Genomic DNA, 27,988 nt, shown 5'->3' on the forward strand with positions numbered 1-27,988 from the left:
AATGAGAAACAGCAAACAAGCAATATAAACAAACAAAACCAATTTTATTTTGTAGGCAACGATGTATAGTAAATATATATGTATGGATGTGGCACCGCACATTATAAATACCGGCTCAAACAAGTTCTTGCTTCAGTAAGATTTAAACTGTGCTGTGAAAAAGAACAAACGTTGCGTTTAACCGAGAAAGTTAAGAGCTCTAAAGTGCTCATCAAATAATAAAAAAAGTTGACTTCCCAAAAAAAAAAGAAAAAAAAAACATAAAAAGAAGTAAATCCAAAAAAAGGAATGAAAAAACATTGTTTTTGACTTTTCATAAATATTTTATTTTGAAAATAAAAACCGAGACAAAAAACGAGAAAAGAAAAGTATTTTTTTTTAAGTGATAGCAGTAGCCTACTGCGAGGCTGATTTTGTGAACTCTTAAAAAATAATATAGAGACTAGTTTTTGATCTCTATTCCAATTTCTTTGCTGTGTCAACGGAAATACTAGAAATTTCTGTTAATTAAAAAAAATCAATTATGAAGTGCATTATTTTGCCATTGGGTTTACTATTGGCATTGTCCACAGTGAGCAATGGTCAATATTTTAGTAGGTAAGCAAAATTGTAATAGTTATGATATATATTAAAAGAAAAAAAAAACAATAATTAATTGCATGGATTTTTACACTACTTTAAGAAAAATGTTCGCTGTACTTATTCACCAAAATTAATTTAAAATCAAATATATTAAGCTGACCATATTTTGCACGTATTTAGAATTATTGCCACAATTTGTTTATGCCATTGCACCATCTTGCACAGTTCAGTGGTGAATATAAAAATATCTAACACTGGTTTATAACAATTCGCGATCTGACAAACCCAAAATTGTGATTGGTTTATTTATTATTTTTATTTTTATTAATATATATATATTAATAAAAATGTTTTTAAGAATATGAACTTAATTTCATTTCTTATGGAAGGAACTGTTGTTATTTTAATTCCTACATAATTTTCTCTGTTTACAGGCCGGTACCAAGTTTTGCAATGTACCTAAAAGAAAGTTGATTGACGAGAATAGAAATGTAGGTTAATTTTAGGAATTTTTAACTAAAATGTATTAACCACAAAAAAAAATTATTATACATAATTATTTTTTTCACTTGTTAAAAAAATTTCGTATATTGACGTAAATATTTCGATTTAGAAATTGCAAAAATGTCTTTAGTGCCATACGAAGTTGATAATAGATGAATTCATGGTAAAATTTCCGTCTGTCTGTAAACTCATGTTTGTAATCAAAGTTCATGTCGCAGTTTTAGTCCAACCGACTTAAAATTTGGGACAAGTTTCTGTTTTGGGTAAGAATAGAACCCTATTTATTTTGGAAGAAATCGGTTCAGTTTATATCTTTCGCCCGATATCTACTACTTTGCTGGAAATTTTGCACAAAGGGTTCAATTGGTAGTATAGTCAAGTGTGCTAAATTTGATTGAAATCGGTTAAGATTTAGATAAAGCTCCCATATATATCTTTCGCACGCTATTGACTTATATGGCCCCACAAAACAGAGTTTTACCATGATTTGCTTGAAATTTTGCACAAGGAGTGCAATTGATAGTGTCGTAAAGTGTATCGAAATGGTAGAAATCGGTTCAGATTTAGATAAAGCTGCCATATATATCTTTCGCCCGATATGCACTTATATGACCCCAAAAATCAGAGATTTAGCCTAATCTGCTCTAAATTTTGTACCAGCAGTACAATACAGTAGCATCGTCAAGTGTATTAAATTTGATTGTAATTGGTTCAGATTTAGATATAGCTCCCATATTTATGTTCTTCCGAATTGGGCTAATATAGCCAAAATACCCACATTTGCCTTACAAAATCGTCACTGCTAATTCGAAAAATTGTATCAATGAATCAAAATCAAATTTTCCTATACCTCTAATACATACTACATACACCACACAATTGTTGAATAGTGTAAATTGATTTTGATTAAAAATACCTGCTTCATGATTTGCAATGAACTCTGGTCTAAAGTTGAATATGATGTATATCTAACGTTGTCTTGGGGGACGGGGGGAGCTAAGTATTTACTATTATTTTTAAAACACTTGGAAATATTGGAAAATAAGTTTAATAGGTCGCATAGAATCAATTATAATAATTAAAAATATATAGAACACTAGAAGAAAGAATCCCATTTTCATTCGTTGTAATTATAGCGTAAGTTAACGTTAAGAGTTGTGTGGAATATCAATAAAAATGTTAAAGAAACAATACAAAATCATCAGCAATTGGTTTAGACTTTATGAAAGAACATGCCCGGTTGCAAAGATTTTGTCCAAATTTAGACTTGACTTAAGGAAGAAATTATGCTATGTTTCAAGTAAAACTTGTCTTTAAAATAAAGTGTTGAAAGATATGTCCTATTTTTTTAACGAGTTTTTGCTTTATAGTCAAGATGCAAAAAGGCATCAAATTTAAAAACAATTTCATTGATTTTGCAGATTTTTTTAGAATTATTCAAGCCATGTTGACCTTAGTCAAGCAAAATTTTCATTTTAAATTTTTATATTAGAGAAATGCGTCTGCTATGTTAAGCAAAAACATATTTTTTAAGGTCAAGAAATCTTTGGCCTCTCGACAATAAGCATAAAAAACTAATACGATTTTTGCATGACCAAAAAACGATAAAAATTTCTTTGAAGTCGTCTTACCTTTAGAGTTAAGCGATTCGTGGATTAGTGGTAACATTGATGTAGTCTGTAAATTAATAATTTTCCAAGAGATTAGATTCTGTATACACATAAACAAATTTCCCGCATGTCAGCTATAAACGTTGGTTGTCTAATTCGGTCAGTTAAATTCAAATCAGCCCCACCGACATGAAAAAAGCTTACCCAGTTCCAAGGATATTTAGTTATATTAAAAAAGCTGAAAAGGCTTACCCAGTTCCAGACATTTTGTCTTTATTTTGTCCGTGCCAAATCATGCCATTTTGCAAGTAAAACGTGTATTTGAAACAGCGTTGCCAATTTAGCTTTTTTCCCGCTAGATTTGGCTTTTTTTGAAGACGTTTAGCGGGGAAAAAATGCATTTAGCTTTTAGCTTTTTTTCTGGCTTTTTTTCATGACCTTTTTAGCTATTTTTGGCTTTTTTTATTTTCGACATGTTTCTATTGAAATATGGATAAATCGGCGTTTTTATCTAAGCTTTGCTGCAAGTATAAGGGTTTCCACATATTTCAAAGCTCAGTTGAAACATTAATAATGAGTCCAGCCATTATGCGGGCATTTTTGTAGCAAATACACCTTGTTGTAAAGTTTTTTCATTATATACATAAAAGTTATCGTAAACTTTAAATCTACTATTACCATACAAATTTGTTAGATAAACTGTCAGTAAATTATTGGGAATATTATCATTTGACTCGTTTATCCTTTTTATGTTATTATAATATTCTAAAGTTATTACGATATTACTAAATTAAAATAGTAGATGTGAATAGCTTTGTGCGCTGAAAAAATATTGTCGTCTCCTTAAAATACGAACGCGAATTTTGGTTATAATAGCATTTGTGAATTTCTTTTATATAAACTGTTTTCCTTGTCCAAAAGACGATAAAGTCGTTTTGTCCTTATAATTAAGTGATTCAACTTAAAAATGGGTATGTTTTCATGAAAGAAGGAAGAATTAATGAAATAGTCTTTAAATGTGAGGAGTTTTTGCATCTTAACCACAAACCAAAATAGCGTTCAAAAATAGAAGATGTTTTTCAACACTTTATTTTAAAAACGTATATATACAATAATTTCTACTTGAAGTCGAGTCTGAATTTGGAAATTTAAGTTGGCGTTAGCACGTTTTTAAAGCACTTTGATAGCTCATGAAGAAAAGGAAAATGTTTTTACTGGGAAATGTAAACTATAGGTATTTTCTACAATTTAAATAAAAGTAATGTATTTCGAATTTTTCACAATTTCAAATCCAAACTAAAATTTTATTTAAAAAATGACAAATCATTTTTTTACCAAATCCAAAGCATGCTTAGATCATTTAATATTTTAAAATAACAAGTAAATAAAATAGAGGTGTTGGGAAGGTAGCTCCCACAAAACGAAGGACTTTCAGTAAAAAATTTGTGATAGTAATCAAAATGTATCGAATACGCAAACAGAGCTAATATGCCTTAGATATTGTTACAGTCTCACAGAAGTGGAATTAAAATGAAAATAATATGCATTGTAAGTGAAATAAAGCCTTTAAGTTTGTTAAATTTCAATCAAAAATGTGACTTTTGATACAAAAAAATTTAGCTTTTTTTCTAGCTATTTTTTAGCATTTTTTAGCTTTTTTTAGCTATTTTTTTGGGCAAATCTAGCGGTTTTTGGTGAAACAATTCTGGCAACGCTGATTTGAAATAAAGTTTTGAAAGGCTTCCCCTTTTATTAAAGGGCTTTTAGTTTTGTAGTGAAGACACAATAAGTCAACGAATTTAAGTACAAATTCATTAATTTTGAAGAATTTTTCTGACTTATTATTGCCAAGTTGATCTTTGTCCAACAAAAATTTCTTTTATGTAAATATACACAACTCTAAGAACAAAACGCCTTCAATGTAAAGTTTATCAACTTTTGGTCAAGTAAAATTTCTTTGTAATAGAGTAATGCGTCTTCTAAGCATAACTCGCATACGTATTTTAGAGACAAGAAATCTTTGGCCTCACAGCAATATTTTTCCAGTGTGCAATTTACTATATTTCTTGATATTTTCCTCTATATAACAAATAGTTATAGTCAAAGTTTTATTAAAGAACATTGCATATGTTATTTATTATATTTGTTTAATTTTGGCGACATGCTTTGTAATATGACATTAAATTAAAAAACAAAAACAAGTATATACGGCCGTAAGTTCGGCCAGGCCGAAGCTTATGTACCCTCCATCATGGATTGCGTAGAAACTTCTTCTGAACACTGCCATCCACAATCGAATTACTTAAGTTGCGGTTACCGCTTTTTTTTTTGCTTCTCTTGGAGACTTCGCAAGCCAAATCTGGGGATCGGTTTATATGGGGGCTATATATAATTATGAACCGACGTGGACCAATTTTTGCATGGTTGTTAGAGATCATATACCAACATCATGTACCAAATTTCAGCCGGATCGGATGAAATTTGCTTCTCTTTGAGGCTCCGCAAGCCAAATCTGGGGATCGGTTTATATGGGGGTTATATATAATTATGGACCGATGTGGACCAATTTTTACATGATTGTTAGAGACCATATACCAACACCATGTACCAAATTTCAGCCGGATCGGATGAAATATGCTTCTCTTAGAGGCTCCACAAGCCAAATCTGAGGATCGGTTTATATGGGGGCTATATATAATTAAGGACCGATAAGGACCAATTTTTGCATGGTTGTTAGAGACCATATACCAACATCATGTACCAAATTTCAGCCGGATCGGATGAAATTTTCTTCTCTTTCAGGCTCCTCAAGCCAAATCTGGGGATCGGTTTATATGGTGGCTATATATAATTATGGACCGATGTGGACAAATTTTTGCGTGGTTGTTAGAGACCATATACCAACACCATGTACCAAATTTCAGCAGGATCGGATGAAATTTGCTTTTCTTTTAGGCTCCGCAAGCCAAATCTGGGGATCGGTTTATATGGGGGCTATATATAATTATGGACCGATGTGGACCAATTTTTGCATGGTTGTTAGAGACCATATACCAACACCATGTACCAAATTTCAGCCGGATCGGATGAAATATGCTTCTGTTAGAGGCTCCACAAACCAAATCTGAGGGTCCCTTTATATGGGGGCTATACGTAAACGTGGACCGATATGGCCCATTTTCAATACCATCCGACCTACATCGATAACAACTACTTGTGCCAAGTTTCAAGTCGATAGCTTGTTTCGTTCGGAAGTTAGCGTGATTTCAACAGACGGACGGACGGACGGACATGCTTAGATCGACTCAGAATTTCACCACAACCCAGAATATATATACTTTATGGGGTCTTAGAGCAATATTTCGATGTGTTACAAACGGAATGACAAAGTTAATATACCCCCATCCTATGATGGAGGGTATAAAAACTATTATATGTTACAAATGTTGGACTAATTTAAATTTAAACAACTACTATTATGTGTTAAAAACATAAAATTATTGTGCTAATTTCACAATAGGAGATTAAAATAATTTTTTTGATTAGCTTAATTTTAAATTTGAACGCATTTACCGTTGCACACTCTTGAATCAATTTGTGAAATCGCAAAGTGCTTTGACAAATATTTAATGACATTTGCTTTATTCCAGCAAAACCCCATGCGAACTCATGCCTATTTCTTATTATTTAAATTTAGGTTTTCTTAAGTTTTGGTATGAAGAATCAATCTATTATTGGGAATATAATGAAATCATCTGACAACATCTGATTGCTGAATAAACATATACAAACGTCATGTACACAAAGATACGGTTCTACATTAATACACTCAAAAAAAAACTGTTGTTCATTTTAGAAAAGTTGTTCTGAAAACTTGATTCTTGGATTTTGACCAAATGGCATTACGAAAATATTTGACCTATAACATCTATGAAAGTGTGAGAAAAAAACGTAATCGGAAAAAATATCAGTTGTAATTATTGTATGAATGTTCATTTAATACACTGAAAAAAAAGAATGCCCGGTTCCAAAGATTTTGTTTTTATTTTAAAAAGTTTGGTTTTGATTCCGAGCCAAAGAAGCGGAGAATACAAGTAAGGATACTTTTAAGACACAATTCTCTTTTAAATTTTGGTTTTGTGTACTTGCTTCTAGGAAGCAAATTTAAATTTTTTGCTTTTTCGGCTTTTTTTCTTCATATGCTATCAAAGTCCTTTAAAAACGAGTTCCAAATTAAGACTCGACTTCCAGTACACGCAGAGAAGAAACATGATTGCCACAATCATATTCGAAGAGCAAAATAATATGATAGCAGCTATTTTTGCGGCGACCATGTAACATTTTAACCTGCAACCATGTTGGCTCAGTGAACATGGTTCTAAGAAAAATACAATTGTCCTCATCTAAAATGTTATTATATTGATAAAAAGAATTTTGTTTCCATTAAAAGACAATGGTCACCATCTAAAATGTTATGTTATTCGTCAAAAATGTTTTTCTTCTAGTTAAAAGAACATGGTCACAACCTAAAATGTTTTGATTTTTATGAAAAAACTTTTTTCGTCGTCGAAAAAAGGACGCCACTTGAGAAAAGAAAACACAAAATCAATTTTATTTATTTGTTTTTATTTATTTATAAACTAATTCATTGTTTATTTGTATTTATAATGTTGTGCAAGCAAACTTCACATATTTTTACACACTCTAGTTTGGTTCAATTTCAACAATAAGAAATCATTCCATATTTACTTCGTGCCCATCAAATGTACAAACACAGACATCATATAACTGCAAATAAAAATAAATTATACCATATGTCAAAATGCAGAACAAAAACCAGGTACATTTGTTTCAATTACACTTTCCTTTTTTGTATTCACATAAAACCACGTGCCATTTCTAAATAAATAAATTAACACAAAACACAATAATTCCGTATTCTCCGTCCATTCCAAGAAACAATCAACACACGACTGACGCGCAAAATGAAGATCGTGTGTACCTGCTCAATGTTTTTATAAAATTCTTGTCGCTGCAAAAAAATTAAAAAATTAAATGGTCACGAAAACAATGTACATGGTCTTTATGGCCATGTAATGCTTGTAGACATATCTATACGTAAACTATAAAAATACTTTTTTCTTTGCAAAAAAGTAAAAAAAAATTGAATGGTCAGGTACATGATTTTCCTGACCATATAATGGTCTCAAATTCTATCATTTAAATAATAGAACATGTTTGCGGCATTTGAGAACAATTTAAATGCTTATTGCCAACATATATTTTTCTCCGCTCGAAAATTATTTTTACAAAGACAAAATACATGGTTTTCGCGACAATTAAATACTCTAAATAAGCATTAAATGGATGCGGCAACCATGTCCAAACATGTTTTTTCTGTGCGTGTAGAAATTATGCTATGTTTAAAAAAAAATCTTAAAAAGACAACAAATTTAAAGACAATTTCATTAAATTTAAAGAATTTTTCTGAATTATTAAAGCTAAGTTGACCTTAGTCCAAACATTTTTTCTTTCATGTTATGATACCCACTTTTAAGTCAAATCACTTAATTATAAGGACAATACGACTTCATTGAAAAATTTATCGACTTTTGGACAAGAAAAAAACTTTATATTAGAGAAATGGGTCTTCTATGCTAAGAAAAATTTGCGTTCGTATTTTAAAGACATGAAATCTTTGACCTCACGACAATATTTTTTTCAGTGTAGAGACATACACTAGAAAAATGGTTTCAAAATTTTGGTAATTCTAGTTTATTTTTAAAGAAGTTAATAAAAATGCATTGTAGTGAAAACCTCTACTTTAAAATAACATGGTGAAATAAATCGCAACTAAATGGGACAATAGAGTTTGGTGTTGTTTTAGAATGTCCCCCTAAATGGACATCCGTAGTCAAAGGGTTAATATGCCTTCAAATGAACGTTAAAAAAAACCCAAATTGATTACAATTCTAGTGACTGATTTTCTTTCAAATGGGATTTACTTGAACAGGAAATACATATATTCAGATTTGACTCTGAATTTTCATTTTGTTTCATTTGATTTAACAAAAGATTTAATTTGAGATATAAAAGGTTTCATTTGAAGGGAAAATGCTAAATATTGTGTTATGTTCACACTATTCTCGAAATATCCATTATTTTTATATTCTCCTTATATGTGTTAATGTCATAGGTTTTTGACATTTTAGTTTAATGAATGTTATTGTGTTTATTATACGGGCAATTAATCGTTAGGACTTCACTCCTGATCCAGCATATATTTATTCATTTAATTATTTGCATTCGCCAACTTTTATGCAAATGGTATTATTTGCAAAGAGCCCAACAATTTAGCTTCCCATCAATGGCTTTTTACACCCATTTCATATAATGGAAAAGTGGAAGAGCAGATATATAATGGACAAAAATACAAAAGACAACAATGACAACTTTCTTTTCTTGGAAACGTGTACAATAACGAATTTGTATATGCATATTGGTTAACAAAAAAAAAACGAATTTTGTTTATCTTCATTTATTAACACTTTGGTGAAATTACCAATAAATATATGGAAATTTGTATTTGTTTGCATGTGTGTACCATTATACATGGACCCGTAGTAGAAGAATGACTAAAATGAATGGAGTCTCAGTGTTTGTATATTTCTTAAGGCATAGGGAGAGAGCGAGAGAGCATCGTGATTGTACATTTTTTATAGCTTTCGGTTGATCTCTAGTGCTGACCTTAATTGATAATTATCAGAATGCCAATCACACAATACAACGGCCACCTCCATGACAATAATTCTTCAAGTAACTCTTTTCACAAGACAAAAATGATGGAGAAGATTTTCAAAACTGTTCTTTTTCTCTTAGTCATTTGTCTTGCGTGTGTTACTTTTGTTTTTGCAAAAAAGAACATTCAACTCAACGAATCAAGATTAAGTTTAAGAGACAACCTTTAGTACTTAATCTACAACACCGGGTTAAGAAATACATACTGTTGCAATCTATAAGCGTGAGCCATTCTTGGGTAGAATGCTTATTAAATGCTTACGGCAAAAAAGGGTTTGTTGTTGGGGTCTTCAGCGATGTGCTGTGATGTTTCAATGGTAACATTATAAAAATCGTGCAAATCTTAGCATTATTCTCAATTGAAAAGAAAAAAACCAACTGGCAGCAAACAACAAAAAAAAATCTATGCTGAAGTCGAGGTTTTTTATTGCCTCAAAGATAAACTTCTACCTACTTAAAAGTACCTATTAACCAACCTAACTAGCTACCACTACTACTCAGCACCAAACAACTCAACCAGCCCACCTCTTCGGAATTTGGTATGCTTTTAATTTTAGTTCTTTCTTTTGTTATTTCGACTGTTTCATCTTCATGGCACAATGATTTTTACTGACGTTGCACAAAAGCGGCGCAACAGTGAAGACCAGAAGTAAAAACGACATTTAAGTTACTAACATTTGTAAGTAGGTTATTACAGTGAAAGAGGGCTACAACGAATATAAAAAGCTCTATGAAAAACGAAACCAATAGTTTTGAAATTTTATTCTTGTAATACGATATATATAGAGTACATAAATACAAAGATAAATTCTAGGACGAACATGTGTAATCAAAAACATTTTTGTTGTACTTGACATTTTGATGTAATATTCAGCAGTCAGAGTGTTGTGATACATCACCTGTAACACTAGTAGTGGTAATAATAAGGTGGCATTTCTGAAATGGTATTTTATTTAGATCAAGACGCAGCCTGGTTCTCTGAGAGAGAGATAGAGAGAGAGAGAGAGAGAGAGAGAGAGAGAGAGAGCGAACACAAATTTCAAGGTGTAGAGGGCTATGAGAAAACATAGCTTTATATGTCATTTTTCTCCAAGGAAACTCTGTCCAGGTATTAATTAAAACAGCAATATTCTCAAAAAACACAATAAGTAATTTCTTTATGATACATATACTTTCTATTTTAATCATCGTTTTGGTATTGTTTTGTGGTTTTTAATTCCTAAATTTATCAAAATCACAAATGTTATAGATATTTTCCGACGCAAACCGCAGTACATTTGAGAGACACATCGACCCGAACTTCATGATATTATGTTGGCAGAAACCTCTGGTGCTTAAGGTTTGTTATGACAAAACTGCGTCTTCTTTTAGATGTTATTACAAGGAATTGTTATTTCTTTATTTTTTTTCTTTTTGTGAATAAAATTAACGTTTAAAATTCATTTTCACTAATTCTAATTGTTTGGTTTTAAGCGGTTTGGATCAAAATAAAAAAAAATAGAATTTTCCGATAAATCTAAAACCAACTTTTCAAACAAAAACGGTTATTTTGTCCCCCTCCAACAACTATGCAAAAATTGGTCCATTTCTGGATCTGGATGATGGAGCTCAGGCTCCTTGGCTAATTGGTCACTTAATTTATTACCTTCCCACGACGAATATTTACATGGGATTTATCATTTTATGAGAGGAGAAAAAAATGTAAAAAAGATTTCATTGAGATGTTACTATTTTATTGATGATTTTGATGTTATACCGTCGATGGCTGGACCAAGAGAGAGGAAGTAGAAAGTTAGCTCGCAGGTTACTTGATCAAGAGAATGAAAGGAGATAAAGAAACAGAGTTGCCACTTAAATTATTTTTTAATTTAGCCTATAGTGCATATTTTCTTTTAATCGATTACATCTTAACGGATATAGGAAACTTCATAAGGAAAAAAGAAATTCAAAAATTATAGGACTACAATTAAATATATTTCAATTCAGTTCAATTTAATTCATTTCAAATTATTTTGTTTTGCTTAATTAAGTAATATGGTAGAGGAAGAAAATACATTAAACAGAGAGTCTCTAAGGAGCAAATTTCATCCAATCCGCTTGCAATATGTTACATGATGTTAGTATATGCCCTGGTCCATAACTATATATAGCTCCCACATAAACCGATTCCCAGATTTTACTTCTTGAGCCTTCTGGAGGAGCAAATTTCATCCAATCCGGATAAAATTTGGTACGTGATGATAGTATACACCCTCCAACAACCATCCATATCGGTCCATATTTATATATAGCCCCCATATAAGCAGTTCCCTAGATTTGACTTTTGGAGACTCTTTTGTTTGAAAGCATGTCCGGATTTTGGTATTGATTCATAACCAAAGAATTGGAGATTTGAAGTGTACACAAAAAAATTATTTTTGACTTCAATCACGAAATTAATTGAACCGATTAATTTTTAATTGAAATGTCTTCAATCACAGAAATGATAGTATCAATTAAAAAATTAATTAAAAGTCAATTAAAAAATTAACTGATCCAATTAAAAAATTAATTGATGCTATTAATTTTTGTGATTGATTTGTTGAATCAATTAAATTTTTAATTGAATATTTTTTAAAACTCAATTAAGACTTTAATTGGAAAAATTTTGGTGAAATTTTTTTCTGTGTAAGGATACATTTAAGAAACACTTCTCTTTTAAATTTCAAATTTTAATTTATTCTCTTTTTCTGCTTTTTTCTTCAACAAAGTCCTTTAAAAACGTGTGAACGACAATACAAAATTTCAAATTCAGATTCGAATTCAAGTAGAAATGATGCTATGTTTCAAGTAAAAATGTCCTAGAAAATTTTGTCAAAATTTTATTTCTACAGAAAATTTTGTCAAAATTTTATTTCTATAGAAAATGTGCAAACTTTATTTCTATAGAAAATTTTGCCCAAATTTTATTTCTATAGAAAATTTTATTTCTATAGAATATTTTGTCAAAATTGTATTTCTATAGAAAATTTTGTCAAAATTTTATTTCTATAGAAAATGTTGTCAAATTTTATTTTTATAGAAAATTTTGTCAAAATTTTATTCCCATTGAAAATTTTGTCAAAATTTTATTTCTATAGACAATTTTGTGCAAACTTTATTTCTATAGAAATTTTTGTCCAAATTTTATTTCTATAGAAAATTTTGTAAAAATTTTATTTCTATAGATAATTTTGTCAAAATTTTATTCTCATTGAAAATTTTGTCAAAATTTTATTCTCATTGAAAATTTTGTCAAAATTTTATTCTCATTGAAAATTTTGTCAAAATTTTATTCTCATTGAAAATTTTGTCAAAATTTTTAATTTGTGAAGTACCTCTTAGTTGGAGAGGAATATTTTGCAAACCCTTCCCAAACGTCAAGAATTCTACCAATTTTGTTAAAAAATTTTATTCTATGGAAAATTTTGTAAAAATTTTATTTCTACTTAGTGATATAACTCTTTGTGAGAGAGAAACTTTTTGCAAAATCTACTAAAACATCAAGAGTTCTATCAAACAGTAGCAAATCTACCATTTTTGGTAGAATTCTACCAACTCTTCAGTCGTTCTCTTCAGGAGCATTTAAAATCCTCTGTACCTTTTAAAAGTCTTTTGTACCAGTCATATTTATAGAGCTTAGTCTTGTTGGAACTTCTCAATCGTCTTAGAAATACAGAGCCGTCCGCAGACCACTCAATCGCTATAAGATTTCTGCGTAATCTTTGATCCAATTCGGGCACAGTCGTCCATATTCCCCAGTCTTCCTCATCAGTTAGATATCAGGGTCTTTAGCTCCCCATCTTTCAATAGTCCATATTCATAAACACAGGTTTTAAACACTTTAAAAAAATATAACAATTATGTATTTGCATCCAAAGATTAATTTGAATTCACAAAACGAAGCCCACTGTTCAAAATAACCTTTGTGTGGAATATTCTTTGGAATTTGTATGTATTTATATTTAAATACAGGAATTCATATATTTAGCCATTAAAAGCTAGGTTTGAACACAAATATGAACAGATAGTAGTACCGCGTACGTTTCCACCTTTTGCGAATCTACATATCCCATAACTTTAAGCGATAATTCATTTGCAAATGTGCCATAATGAATCAGCTCATCATCCTAATTCTTTGTTGAAATATTTTTCGTTTACCTTTTTAATTACATTGAAGTTATACCTCATAAATATAAAATAAAAATAACAAAAGAGCTTATATACATAAGCACGATCGTCATTTAAAATGCCATCCAGTAATGCCACTCAGTGTACGAGGCATATGAAAAATAAAAACCTCAAAAGTTTTCTATATGCCAAAAATCCCAACAAAATGAAAGTGAGTGTTGAGATTTTATCTTAATTTGCTGTACCCTATATGTCATAGGCGTTGAATTTTAATTATTTTTACGGGGATTTTTAGAAATTGGTTTTGGTCTTTTCAGAAATTGAGGTCAAACTTTGAAATTGTCAATAACTTCTTAACCATTGCATCTTTTGCGAAGAAAATTCGTAAAATTAGATTTCTTATCCATAAGAACATAGTTTACACAATTCGTATTATATATCTTTTTGGTTGTGGAAAAAATAGAGATTGAGAAAAATTTCGCATTTTTTCGAATTCGGAAACCTGGACATGTCATTTGAAGATATTTTAGTTTGTGGTAAGACCCTGGCCCTCCTGATTATATTCCCTCAATTTGAGTAAAATGGCTAAAAATCTTGTTTCATTCTTTTGGTAATACAGTGGTTATCCAAGGTAAGGATTAACCATCGTGGATGCACTGGAAAAAGCCAAAATATTGGAACCTTTCATACACTGAAAAAAAAATATTGTCGTGAGTTCAAAGATTTCATGTCTTTAAAATACGAATGCAAATTTTGCTTAGCATAGAAGACGCATTTCTCTAGTATAAAGTTTTTTTCCTTGAGCAAAGGTCGATAAACTTTTCAATGAAGTCGTATTGTCCTTACAATTAAGTGATTTGATTTAAAAATGGATATCATAACATGAAAGAAAAAATGTTTGGGCTAAGGTCAACTTGACTTTAATAATTTAGAAAAAATCTTTAAATTTAATGAAATTGTCTTTAAATTTGTTGTCTTTTTGCATCTTGACTACAAAGCAAAAAATCGTTCAAATATAAGACATGTTTTTCAACACTTTATTTTAAAGACGTTTTTTACTTGAAACACAGCATAATTTCTACTAGTCGAGTCTTAATTTAGAAAATAAAGTCGTCGTTAACTTGTTTTTAAAGGACTTTGGTAGCATATGAAGAAAAAAAGCTGAAAAAGCGAAAAATTAAAATTTGCTTCCTAGAAACAAGTACACAAAACCCGATTTTAAAAGAGAAGTGTGTCTTAAAAGTATCCTTACTTGTATTCTCCGCTTCTTTGGCTCGGAATCAATACCAATTTTTATAAAGTAAAGACAAAATCTTTGGAACCGGGTATGCTTTTTTTTTTCAGTGTACTAATTGCAACACGATTTTAGTCCAACTCCGAGCAATAGTGAAAACAAAATGTGTGATTTCGACAAAATTTAATCGATTCCAAATGGATAGTCTACCCAGCAAAAACTTCCATTACCAAGCAATATTGTAGATAATTTACTTCGAAATTGGTAAGCTAAATTTTGTCAAAACTTTATTTCTATAGAAAATTTTGTCAACATTTTATTTCCAAAGAAAATTTTTCAAAATTTTATTTTTATAGTAAATTTTGTCAAAATTTTATTTCTATAGAAAATTTTGTCAAAATTTTATTTCCAAAGAAAATTTTGTCAACATTTTATTTCCAAAGAAAATTTTGTCAAAATTTTATTTCTATAGGAAATTTTGTCAAAATTTTATTTCTATAGGAAATTTTGTCAAAATTTTATTTTCAAAGAAAATTTTGTCCAAATTTTATTTCCAAAGAAAATTTTGTCAACATTTTATTTCCAATCAAAATTTTATTTCTAAAGGAGATTTTGTCAAAATTTTATTTCTATAGAGGAATTGGTTAAAATTACTTTACTATAGGAAATTTTGTCAAAATTGTATTTTTATAGAAAGTTTTGTCAAAATTTTTTTTCTATAGAAAATTTTGTCAAAATTTTATTTATATGGAAAATTTCATTCCTATAGAAAATTTTGTCAACATTTTATTTCTATAGAAAATTTTGTCTAAATATTTAACTTTCTATTGTTCCTGGAGTAATTACAATGTTAAATAGTTTAGATTTTGTTTACAAATTGCGAACAAAATTGTAGCCAAAATAAAGTGTTCGTACATAGTTGTAATTGTGAACTTGATTTTATAGAACATTTCCTGTCAACTGATTCAACGATGCTGAATCATATATTACCACAAGACACTTTCATATCAAATTTTTTGATTGTTGTTTTGATGCAATTGTCAGCATTCATTCTAAATCCCATTAAGCTTTAATGGCTGGAGAAGGGATAATTGAAGAAATAATAAACTATAAAAAAAATTGGCCAACATTTTATAACACTTCGAGCAACAGAAATGAGAATGTGATTTTAAAAGTCAATTTATTACAAATGTAGACATTTGTTAGTTTAAATTCAAGCAATAATTTAAATGATAGAGCTATTCTAATGCCTTAAGGAAGTTTTGATTTATTTCCATTCACCAACTTTATAAAGCCAACCTCGTAGAGTATTAGTCAGAGGCAAGTGTCTTTAATTTTTTTTATTATCATTATTTTTCTTTATTCGGTTGAATTCCAATGAATGGAATTGTGATGGTTTAGGTATGTCTGTTAGGTATATAGTTTTTGTTTATTTTTTAAAAATTTTTTGATAGTTTGCTCAGTATTTAAAGAGACTAAAAATGGCTGGCGAAAACGGCACTGTTTTACAAGTTTACGGCTAATTACGCTAATGAAAGTCACATGGTTAAAATGGCTACTGATTTTATTTATTAAAATAATTCCAAATTTTAATAAATCTTTATATATCGGGGATTATATTTTAGTCCTTAATATCTGCTGCGGTGTTTACAGGGCAAAAAATATTAATTGGCGACGTTTGAAACCGATGACTCGGTGTCAGTTCGACCATACCAAAATTCTTTTTCATCTTTCCATCTTTATTTGACAAGGTTTTAGTTAAGACTTTGTCATGTGTTTGTAATGCATAGAAATTTTGAACATTTTGTAAACATTTTATTTCTATGGAAAATTTTGTCAAAAATTTATTTCTATCGAAAATTTCGTCAAAAATTTATTTCTATCGAAAATTTCGTCAAAATTTTATTTCTATCGAAACTTTCGTCAAAATTTTATTTCTATAGAAAATTTTGTCAAAATTTTATTTCTATAGAAAATGTTGTCAAAATTTTATTTCTATGGAAAATATTGTCAAAATTTTATTTCTATAGAAAATTTTGTCAAAATTTTATTTCTATAGAAAATTTTGTCAAAATTTTATTTCTATAGAAAATTTTGTCAAAATTTTATTTCTATAGAAAATTTTGTCAAAATTTTATTTCTATCGAAAATTTCGTCAAATTTTTATTTCTATAGAATTTTTTGTCAAAATTTTATTTCTATAGAAAATTTTGTCAAAATGTTATTTATATAGAAAATTTTGTCAAATTTTTATTTCTATAGAAACTTTTGTCAAAATTTTATTTCTATAGAAAATTTTGTCAAAATTTTATTTCTATAGAAAATTTTGTCAAAATTTTATTTCTATAGAAAATTGTGTCAATTTTTTTCTATAGAAAATTTTCTCAAATTTTTTTTCTACAGAAAATTTTATCAAAATTTTATTTCTAAACATTTTGTCAACATTTAAATAAAAATGAAGATTTTGTCATATTTTTATTTTTATAGAAAATTTTGTCAAAATTTTATTTCTATAGAAAATTTTGTCAAAATTTTATTTTTATAGAAAATTTTGTCTAAATTTTATTTCTATAGAAAATTTTGTCAAAATTTTATTTCTGTAGAAAATTTTGTCAATTTTTTTTATAGAAAATTTTGTCAAAATTTATTTCTATAGAAAATTTTGTCAACATTTTATTTCTACATAAATTTTATTTCTATAGAAAATTTTGTCAAAATTTTATTTCTAAACATTTTGTCAAAATTTTATTTCTAAACATTTTGTCAACATTTAAATAAAATGAAGATTTTGTCATTTTTTTTATTTCTATAGAAAATTTTGTCAAAATTTTATTTCTATAGGAAATTTTGTCAAAATTTTATTTGTATGAAAATTTTGTCAAAATTTTATTTCTATAGAAAATTTTGTCAGAATTTTATTCCTATAGAAAATTTTCTCAAAATTTTATTTTTACATTTTGTCAACATTTAAATAAAATGAATATATGGTCAATTTTTATTTCTATAGAAAGTTTTGTCAAAATTTTAGTTCTATAGAAAATTTTGGCAATTTTTTTTGTATAGAAAATATTGTAAACATTTTATTTCTATAGAAAATTTTGTTACAATTTTATTTCTATAGAAAATTTTGTCAACATTGTATTTGTAGAGAATTTCTGTAGAAAAATTTGTCAAAATTTTATTTCTATGGAAAATTTTGTCAAAATTTTATTTCTATGGAAAATTTTGTCAAAATTATATTTCTACAGAAAATTTTGTCAAAATTTTATGACCATAGAAAATTTTTTGAAAATTTTATTTCTATAGAAAATTTGTGAAGTACCCTTAGTTGGAGAGGTATAATTTGCAAAATCTACCAAAACATAAAATATTCTATCAATCTTGCAGATAGTAAAAAATCTATCATTTTTGGTAGAATTCTACCAACTGTGGCAACCGTGCTTCCTGAGCTTCTGCGAAGAGCAAATATCATCAGATCCGGTTTAAATTTGATACGCTTCTAACAACCATGTGAAAATTGCCTATCATTACTGATTTTTTTATGGTTTTTTAATGTTGTTGAAAATTGCTAGGAAGGCAGCTGTTTCGGATTTCCACATCCCCATAAGTTCAATTTACTGAACGATCTACTCATATCAATTATTAGACTATATTGGTAAAGCGTTCTTCTATTGGACATTTTGGTCAAGAATATTCATTGATATTCACACCTCTTTAGTATTTGCGTAGCAAATAAGTAAACTCTCATGATATATCGAATTTTATTGTTTTGTGCTACTGTCAAGGAGTGAGACATGAATAACAATTTGATTGTAAATCACATTTAAAATATCGCATTTAGTTTACTACCGCCATAATTAGAATTTAATATTCAAAGCATTGTTGGTATTTTGCTTAAAATAATTGTATGACTAACAATTTTGGCCAGGGTATAAAAAAAACCAAGACTGAATGCCATCATTAAAAAAAATAAATAAAAATAAAATAATAAATACAATATTTACAAATCATAAATTTGAGTTTTAAATGGGGACAAAAATTTGCTAGTTGACACAGCAGGAAAGTCTACTAAAACAATAAAAAGGCGACTAAAAAATGGAAGCGTAATAGCAAATTTTTAAAATGTATTCGTTTAAAAATTTTAATTGAAACAAAAATCAGTAAAATAATCAATAATTTTTTTAATTGACTTTCAATTAATGTTTTTTAATTGATACTATCATTTTTGTGATTGAAGACCTTTCAATTAAAAAATTAATTGGATCAACCAATTTCGCGATTGAAGCAGAAAAAAAATGTTTTTTTGTGTGTAGCTATAAATCCAGATTGGTCTCTAAAAAATTTCGTTATTTTAAAGAAGCCGCATCTTTGGCTCGGAATCAATACCAAAATCCTTAAGGGAAGGTCAAAATCGTTAGATATGAGTGAAGATTTACTTCGGCAGTGAAAGGATTAAAAAAAAAATAAATTATTTTGGTGAAAATATACAGCATTATAAAATCACTTACATTCATATTTAAGATAATTTTAAACTAAAAGCATGAATTTACTTTGTATTGTAATTTTTAGCATTGCTTTATTAGCCTAATATAGATGTACTTTTTTGGCTTTTTATGTTGCATGTTGCTGGAAATTTGTTTTGTTTTTTCGTTTTTTTTTTCGTAGTTTATTATCTCACCTGAAAACACCATCATCATCAAATTATCAAATATTCGAACCCATATCATCACAACCTCTAACGACAATTTATACACAACAACCACAACAATTACAACATTCACATGTCACCACCTCAAGACAAAGTTACATTTGGCCACAATTATTTAATCCCCTATTACCTCTTAATACGGTTCTTAATAGCTATGAACCAGAGGCGGAATTTGTACCCCTTGAATCACACAATAATCCCCATAATGCCCGTAATGCTGAGGAGAAACCATTTGGTAAGTTTATATCGCTGTCAGCTAAGATTTTGGAAAGTGAAATTAAATTTTATTCGTTTTTTTGTTGTTGTTGATTATTTTAGAAGTCGATGTTGTTACGAGCGATGTAAATGGCGGTGGTAACAGTCAAGCTCAACCTGGTTTATTCTTTCATCAATCGTTCCCCTTCTTGGGTAATAATTTCCTAAGTAGTTTTGGCGGATTTGGCATTGGTACCCAGGATGAACCTTGGTGGAAGGGGTAAGTTTAATTTAATTTTGTAATATGGTAATTTTATTTCGTATACAAGTTCCAATGCAAAGATTGCCTAGCATTTTGTCTTTTGATAATAATTAATTTAAAAAAAGTGACCAAAAGGCTGGTTTACTGTGCGAAAATCTAAAAAATCTCAAAAGTGGCAGCTCTATATACCATATATCCACGATAGCCTTCTATCTTTGAGATCTAACAGTAAAAATTGGTGGAGCATTGTTGGGTCATGTGGATGGAGTTAAAAGAGGGCAATACGATAGCTGAGATAAATAACAAAAGTGTGGAAATTATCTAAATTTCTGCATTGCGTTCTCGTGTAATGGCTCTCTTTAGCGCATTCATACTGACACATTTTTAAGTCCTCTTCTTGTCCTCTAAAATGGTTCACTATCTTAAGTTCGAATATGGATACCATAGTGGCCGTGTGATATTTTATGCTCCCTTAGATTATTCAGTCCATTATGGTAGCGCAGATGGTGAACATCTCTCTTATCATTGAGTGTAGCCCGATTCTATGTTTAGATCAATCACAATGGACCACCTTTTTATAAATAAATCCTTAATTTTATAGCCGAGTCCGGCGTTTAGCATTACGGTGAAACCTCTTAGAGTAGCTTTGAAACACTCAGATATGTAACCAGCATTACGGGATGGGGATAATTCCCTGCTGAAAAAATTTTTGTTGTTCGTTTGAAACTGGGATTGAATCCATAACCCTTTGTATGCAAGGCGGACATGCAAACCATTAAACCACGGTGGCTTCCTAATATGTCCCACTTACTTCGGCGTTAATTGCAGATTTAGAATTTTTTTACGGATGGTTGTTCGTAGTTAGGTATATACCGCCATTTGGCCAGAGAATACGAAAATCATGGACACTTGCAACTCGTAAGGCTCGTTGTTCAATATATATGAGTTCGAGTTATCACTCTTCCAACAATCTCCGGTTTTTTGTAGCTCCATTGGTTGCATTGGTCCACATCTCCCGTGTCCATTTATCCAACTTGACCCGCCTCTTTTGGCTTTACGTTCACTAAGTTCACTTCCCTATGTGTCCTAGATCTTATCGCCAGTTCATTTGCCTTTACGATTCCTCTGGTTCCGGTATGTCCTGGCACCCATATGATGCGGATCCTGCCTTATTCGGCGTCTGCTATCTGTGGAAATGTTAACTTTTGGTGGCCTTTTTATTTCAGAGCCATTTCACATATTCCGTAGACCACTGCAATATTGTCTCAAAAGTTCTGGTTGATATGATCTTAATTGACCCAGTTATGCCAAGATAACATTTCCGTTGGACCCGTTGTTGTAAAATTTCTAAGTTGCACTTCCTCTCTATTGATGTCCACCAGACTATCGACGAGTATCAGGATTAACCTGTATAACCTTTGGATTCAGACCCCATTTAGAGCCCACTGCTCTTCTGCACAGTGCCCAACATCTGTAGGTTTTCCCCCTACTCTCTTTGATGTGGGTCTTTAAATTTAGTCGACAATGACCCATTTATTTTTCCTTATGTAGCGAAACCATGATATTTACTTAACATTTCGCTTCGAAGGAACTGCACCCATTTTTTCTTTGCGTGTACGTAACAGTCACGTAACTTTCAATATATGTACATGTATTCAATGTACATCGTCATTTGTCGGTTTATCTTTTACCCTTTTCGGATGTACGTATGTATATGGGAACCTTAACTCATCTGGCAGTGATATCCACATCATCCATTCATCTTATTTGTGACTGTAAAATGTATTAAATTGAATAGATCCCCTCCATTTCAATTGAATTAAATTTAAACAAACAAAGCATCACCACCAGATTGATGGAGTGACCATCCCAAGCATCACACAAAAAAGGCTGATTCCATCCAATTTCGTTGAATTTTATTATTCTAGAAAAAACACACAGATCCAATGGAAAAAATATATAAGTGCCTACATATGGCATCGATATGTGTAAAGAAACAATTATCAGACCTCTTCTGCTCTATTGAAGCCACTGACCGCAAACACTATTCCAAAGATAGCCTTTGCAAAACAACTATGCCTTGGCGGCAGTCTAACTGCTTTTCCATTCATTGTATTTGCTTTGTTCTGGAAACTTTCCATAAGTTTCTCCATCTTTGTCAATACCCATTGGAAAATGGATGTTATACACATGGTATTACTGATAGGTTAGATGGGCATATGATGTACACGCACACTAGCATATGCCCTATGTTGATAATCAATTATCATCAGATCGTCATATTCAAATGTATTCGATTATTTTTACAACTCTAAGTTCAATGAACGACCTAGCGCAACTAAGTATTCATTGTGAGTAAGTAAGTGATAATTCTAATAATTCGTTTCCTTATGTTAAAAAGAATTGTGTAATAACTTTCTAAAAGATTTGACAAGGGAATTTATTGCAATATGGCCAATACATTTACATTCGCTATAGAAGTCTCTTAAGGAATGATATTGTGATACGTGTCATATGGCCCATGATTACAGGTGGGACACACGCCAGCTACGTTACTATCAATTACTAATAGGTAGGCATTGAGGCGGTTGCACTTGCCCGATCTTAGTTGGGTGATAACTACCATGGTTTGCCATGGGAGGTCTCTTTCCTCCGATACTATGGGCAATGTTGAGATTGAACTGTACAAGAGATATCACCCCACCTTGGGGAGCTCCCTGTTTCACTTTATGAGGTCTTGACTTCTTATCCCTAAATTCCAACATATGACTGGCCACCGCATAGATAATTAAGAACCCAACATTTGGTTCGCGCCGGTAGGGACATGTTTTCGTTGTTCTCGAATAGATTTCCTGACCTCTCAAATGCCTTCGGTAGGTTAAGCGCCACGAGGGTCGTCATGTGACACGGTTTGTGTCATCTATTTATGTATGTTGTAACGTCATGGAAAGCTATTGTCGTGCTAAGTAATTTGGGGAATCCATATTGATTGATTGCCAGTTGGAAAATTCTCCACAATGCTGGGAAGGAATAGAACCCCAAATGTCTTGGCTACTGGCGAGAGAAGGGAGATCGGTCTGTACGAATCACCCTTAACAGGTTGGCTGATAAGTCACCGGTCTGACACATAGATGGCGTCGTTAGTATTTAGCATATTATTTTTATATAGTACCAACCTTCAAATGATTCGTGTCAAAATTTGACGCCTGTAAGTCAATTAGTTTGTGAGATAGAGCGTCTTTTATGAAGCAACTTTTGTTATTGTGAAAAAAATGGAAAAAAAGGAATTTCGTGTTTTGATCAAATTCTGAAGGGAAAAAATACGTTGGAAGCAAAAACTTGGCTTGATAATGAGTTTCCGGACTCTGCCCCAGGGAAATCAACAATAATTGATTGGTATGCAAAATTCAAGCGTGGTGAAATGAGTACGGAGGACGGTGAACGCAGTGGACGCCCGAAAGAGGTGGTTACTGACGAAAACATACCCCGAGTTTTTCCGTCGATATGTGACAATGGATGAAACATGGCTCCATCACTACACTCCTGAGTCCAATCGACAGTCGGCTGAGTGGACAGCTACCGGTGAACCGTCTCCGAAGCGTGGAAAGACTCAAAAGTCCGCTGGCAAAGTAACGGCCTCTGTTTTTTGGGATGCGCATGGAATAATTTTTATCGATTATCTTGAGAAGGGAAAACCCATAAACAGTGTCTATTATATTATATGGCGTTATTGGAGCGTTTGAAGGTCGAAATAGAGGCAAAACGGCCCCATATGAAGAAGAAAAAAGTGTTGTTCCACCAAGACAACGCAAGACAACGTGCCACAAGTCATTGAGAACGATGGCGAAAATTCATGAAGTGGGCTTCGAATTGCTTCCCCACCCACCGTATTCTCCAGATCTGGCCCCCAGCGACTTTTTCTTGTTCTCAGACCTCAAAAGTATGCTCGCAGGGAAAAAATTTGGCTGCAATGAAGAGGTGATCGCCGAAACTGAGGCTTATTTTGAGGCAAAATCGAAGGAGTACTACCAAGATGGAATCAAAAAATTGGAAGGTCGTTATAATCGTTGTATCACTCTTGAAAGGAACTATGTTGAATAATAAAAACGAATTTTGACAAGAAAATGTGTTTTTCTTTGTTAGACCGGGGACTTATCAGCCAACCTGTTAGGTTAGGTGGCAGCCCGATGTGTCAGGCTTACTTAGACTATTCAGTCCATTGTGATACCACAGTGGTGAACTTCTCTCTTGTCACTGAGTGCTGCACGATTCCATGTTAAGCTCAATGACGAGGGACCTCCGCCGAGTACGAACGTCGTTTCACTTTCATTGCAGTGGACTTAGAGATGCTTTGAAACACTCAGAAATGTCATCAGCATTACTGAGGTGGGATAATCCACCGCTGAAAAACTTTTTGGTGTTCGGCCGATGCAGTAATCGAACCTACGACCTTGTGTATGCAAGGCGGGCATGCTAACCATTGGCTCCCATCACCCTTGCTCCTGTCCCTGCCTGGATTCAGTATTGGAATCACCCTACCCATTTTCCAGACATCGGGTATAATGAGTGATTCCAAGGATAAATTGATGGAGTCTGATCAAGTACTCAACTCCCAGCATTCCCAGATGATTCAGTCGCGGCTTAGCGCCCTATGTGGTTTTGTGCTATTTATGACATTGGTAACATCGGCTACCGTAAAATGTAGTATGTCTCTGGCTCGGAGACGAATGGCTCTCCGTTTCCCTCTCTCACTCTTGGAATCCTCAACAATGTGTCGCTTGAAAAACCTCTCCGGATCCCTCACTGTCACGTTGTTAAAGGTGACTCAAACACCATCCATTGTAGCGCAATTAGGGAGGACTCTTGCTGTTGACCATAACTTGCCAGTGCCAGAGATTTTTAATTGCCATGTTCGCGTACAAATACAAAAATAACTAGAGTTGCCACCAGTTTATTTTTTCAAATTTCTTTATTCTATTACAACTCATGTTTTAGTCTTGTACAATTCAGTCGGACTACAGCGTAACTGCAATCATTTTTAAATTGTTTTCTAATATACGGAGAGATTTTAACTTATGCAAGAATTAAAAAAAAAGCTACCAAAAATATCAAAAAATTTCAGATTTTCAATTTGTTTTTATTTTATTTTGGAATTTTAATAAATGTTATCTTTCCATTTCAGACCAAATGTCTGCACGGAAAAAGAGGAAGATGAAAAGGATATGGAAGAATCCGATGAGACAGAAGAAACACAAACTGCCGAAGGTACCGAAATTATTAAACAACCCTCATATGGGCAATTCCACTTTAGCTTGAATTCATGTGTTGAAAAGCCCAACAAGTATATATGCACCCGAGTGTAAGTATTGTCACTGTGGGAGGAATGAATGTAATTGGGTCGATACAATAACAAAAAAAAAAATTACGCAAAATACTAACAAATTTGTCTTTTACTGCAGTGTGAATAAAAATGGCAAAAAGAAAACGTTGACTATTTCACGCCAATGCTGTCATGGCTATGGACGTCCACGTAATGCCGCTTATGCAACACCATGTGAGAAAATCGATATTAAAGATATTGAGGCAACCGCTGCCGACATGGGGGCCAAAGAGTTTGTGGCAAAGGCCAAAAGCAGTGGCTTAGCCGATACCATTAAAACAAGTAAAAATGTTACCATCTTCTTACCCATGGATGATGCATTCAATGCATACTCGGATTCGGCACAAAGTGAGAATGTAAGTAGACCATGTAGTAGATTGAAGCATTGTGCCTTTGATTCGACTGTAACAATTTAGTAAAATGTGTTCCCATTAACGTTTATTTTCATCAGAATCTGGTTGAAACGAAATCGGAGGATGGTATGAAACAATTGTTTTTGCGTCATATGATTGATGGTGAAATCAATTTGGAAGATGTCAGCAATGAACAGGTATTCAAAACTCATGCAGAAGGACAAACACTACGTATCAATAGTTATCAGATGCCTTTGACTTTGAGTCGGGAACCCTATCGTTATACGGCTAATTGTGTTCCAATTGTTAAGCGTGATATACTATCGGAACAAGGTATGGTCCATACTTTGGCAAAGGTGATGCATCCAGCCAATAAGAATATTATGGAGCTTATACGTGAACGTAGCGATATGTCTATTATGCGTACCGTTTTGGAAAATACCAAACTGAGTGAATTGCTAGAGGGAGAGAAACCAGTTACCATCTTTGTACCCAACGATAGTGCTTTTGATAAATTGGAACCCCATTTACGTAGAGCCCTTAAGGAAGGCAAAGGATGTGCTTCGAGTAAGTTTGAACATAATTTTGTCTAAAATCCATTTAACAGTATGTTCCTCTTCTTCGTCTCTTCACAGACATTCTCAAGAATCATATGCTGGATTTGACATTCTGCACTGTTGCTTCTGTTGCTGGAGCCAAAACTACCGCTTACAATCTGTTGGGTGAACCCATGCGTTTCAATCGTTCCAAATCCGCTATTGCTGCGGAGACTGCTGAAGTTTCTGCCGAAAGCAAGAGCAATAACAATGAAAATGAACAACCTGTAATTATAAATAACATTGCCAAGATCTTGGAAGCCGATATTATGGGCACCAATGGTGTTATGCATGTTATCGATACCATTATGCCCACCGAATCGGCTCTGCCCTTGTCTTCATTGATGCAAGAGAAAAATGTTACCATATTCAAGCGTCTCTTGGAGGCTTCCGGTTTAGATAATAAATTCGATGATATGGATAATATTACTGTCTTTGCTCCCACCGACAAAGCTTTACAGAGTACAAAATGGCCCAAGATTTTGGAAGAGAGTCCCGATCAATTGAAAGATAATCCAGAATTAATTGAATTCCTCAACTATCATGTGGTTGAGCCAATGATTAAAACCTGTGATTTAGAAGTGAAACAGCTACCCACAATTGGCGGTGAGAAAGTTCGCATTAATTTGTATTCCACTCATGCCTTGTTCTCCAATGTTATGAATCGGGCTACGGTCAATTGTGCCCGTCTCATTCATTTCGACGATGAAAGCTGTGGCTCGGTTATGCATCAAGTTGACAAACCTTTGGCTCCACCCAAATCGAATCTATTGGAAGCTTTGGAATCCAATCCTAACTATAGCAAATTTTTGGATCTGGTACGTATGGCAAATCTTACAGATCTTTTGGCCAACACAGAGGAGGACTTTACTCTATTGGTACCCAAAAATGATGTTTTCGAAGAATTAGAAGATACTTTGCCCAAAAATCAATCGGATTTGGAAAATCTCATCAAGACACACATTGTCAATGATGTTGTGTGTTGTGCCGGCATCATTCCTACCAACTGGCCTTTTGTACGCTCCATTGAATCTCTCAATGGTCATCATTTACGTATTACACGTGATCGACGTCCCAAGATTCAAAATGCTGGCATTACCAAATGTGATAGTATTGCCTCAAATGGTATCATCCATGAGGTGAACGATGTCATTGTACCCAATAGTCGAACCAAGCAACAAGTTCAACCACATCATCAATTACCGGAATTCCCATCTCATCATCAGCCACATGGTCATCCAGCCCAAAGACCCCATCATCATTATCCAAATGCCGATGATATATTCGGTGATTTATTTTTCTAAATTTAGTTCACAAATTAATTATCACACAAAAATGTATTGAAATTATTTCTTTTAACAAAAGAATAATATATATGTAATGAAGATAAAAAATAATATTTATTAAGCTCCTCCTACCCCTTTTTTATTACACGCAACTCGAAAACGATATTTTGATCTGATATTTCGAATATTTTCCATATACTTTATTTATATATAGTGTACTTGTGAAAAATATAATAAAACAAATTTTATGAGAAAAAATATAGTTGCATGTTTTTTTAGGAAGTAAACAATAAATTGACGAATAATTCGGTAGCATGTAACTTAAACAAAA

General features: G+C 31.8%; 1 protein-coding gene across 2 annotated transcripts; it reads left to right on the forward strand.

The window, feature by feature from the left end:
• Positions 1–135: 135 nt before the first annotated feature.
• On the forward strand, positions 136–27,915 carry mfas (midline fasciclin). Of its 2 annotated transcripts, none has more exons than XM_075290249.1 (7): positions 136–597; positions 19,543–19,820; positions 19,904–20,060; positions 25,225–25,401; positions 25,502–25,778; positions 25,874–26,342; positions 26,411–27,915. In XM_075290249.1, the coding sequence occupies exons 1-7, from the start codon at positions 524–526 to the stop codon at positions 27,673–27,675; spliced, it is 2,697 nt and encodes an 898-aa protein (XP_075146364.1). In that variant the 5' UTR covers positions 136–523; the 3' UTR covers positions 27,676–27,915. The 2 variants fall into 2 exon arrangements, with proteins under 2 accessions (XP_075146364.1, XP_075146365.1); XM_075290250.1 differs by having other exon boundaries at positions 19,738–19,820.
• Positions 27,916–27,988: the final 73 nt, after the last annotated feature.

The sequence above is a fragment of the Haematobia irritans genome, chromosome 1, assembly GCF_050003625.1.
Source record: "Haematobia irritans isolate KBUSLIRL chromosome 1, ASM5000362v1, whole genome shotgun sequence".
Classification (NCBI taxonomy): domain Eukaryota; kingdom Metazoa; phylum Arthropoda; class Insecta; order Diptera; family Muscidae; genus Haematobia; species Haematobia irritans.

Bases quoted from the DNA above. Each gene is read 5' to 3' on its own strand.
- mfas (XM_075290249.1), top strand. From the start codon at position 524: ATGAAGTGCATTATTTTGCCATTGGGTTTACTATTGGCATTGTCCACA. The intron at 19,821-19,903 runs GTAAGTTTATAT...TGATTATTTTAG, and splicing joins TGCTGAGGAGAAACCATTTG to AAGTCGATGTTGTTACGAGC. The intron at 25,402-25,501 runs GTAAGTATTGTC...CTTTTACTGCAG, and splicing joins AAGTATATATGCACCCGAGT to TGTGAATAAAAATGGCAAAA.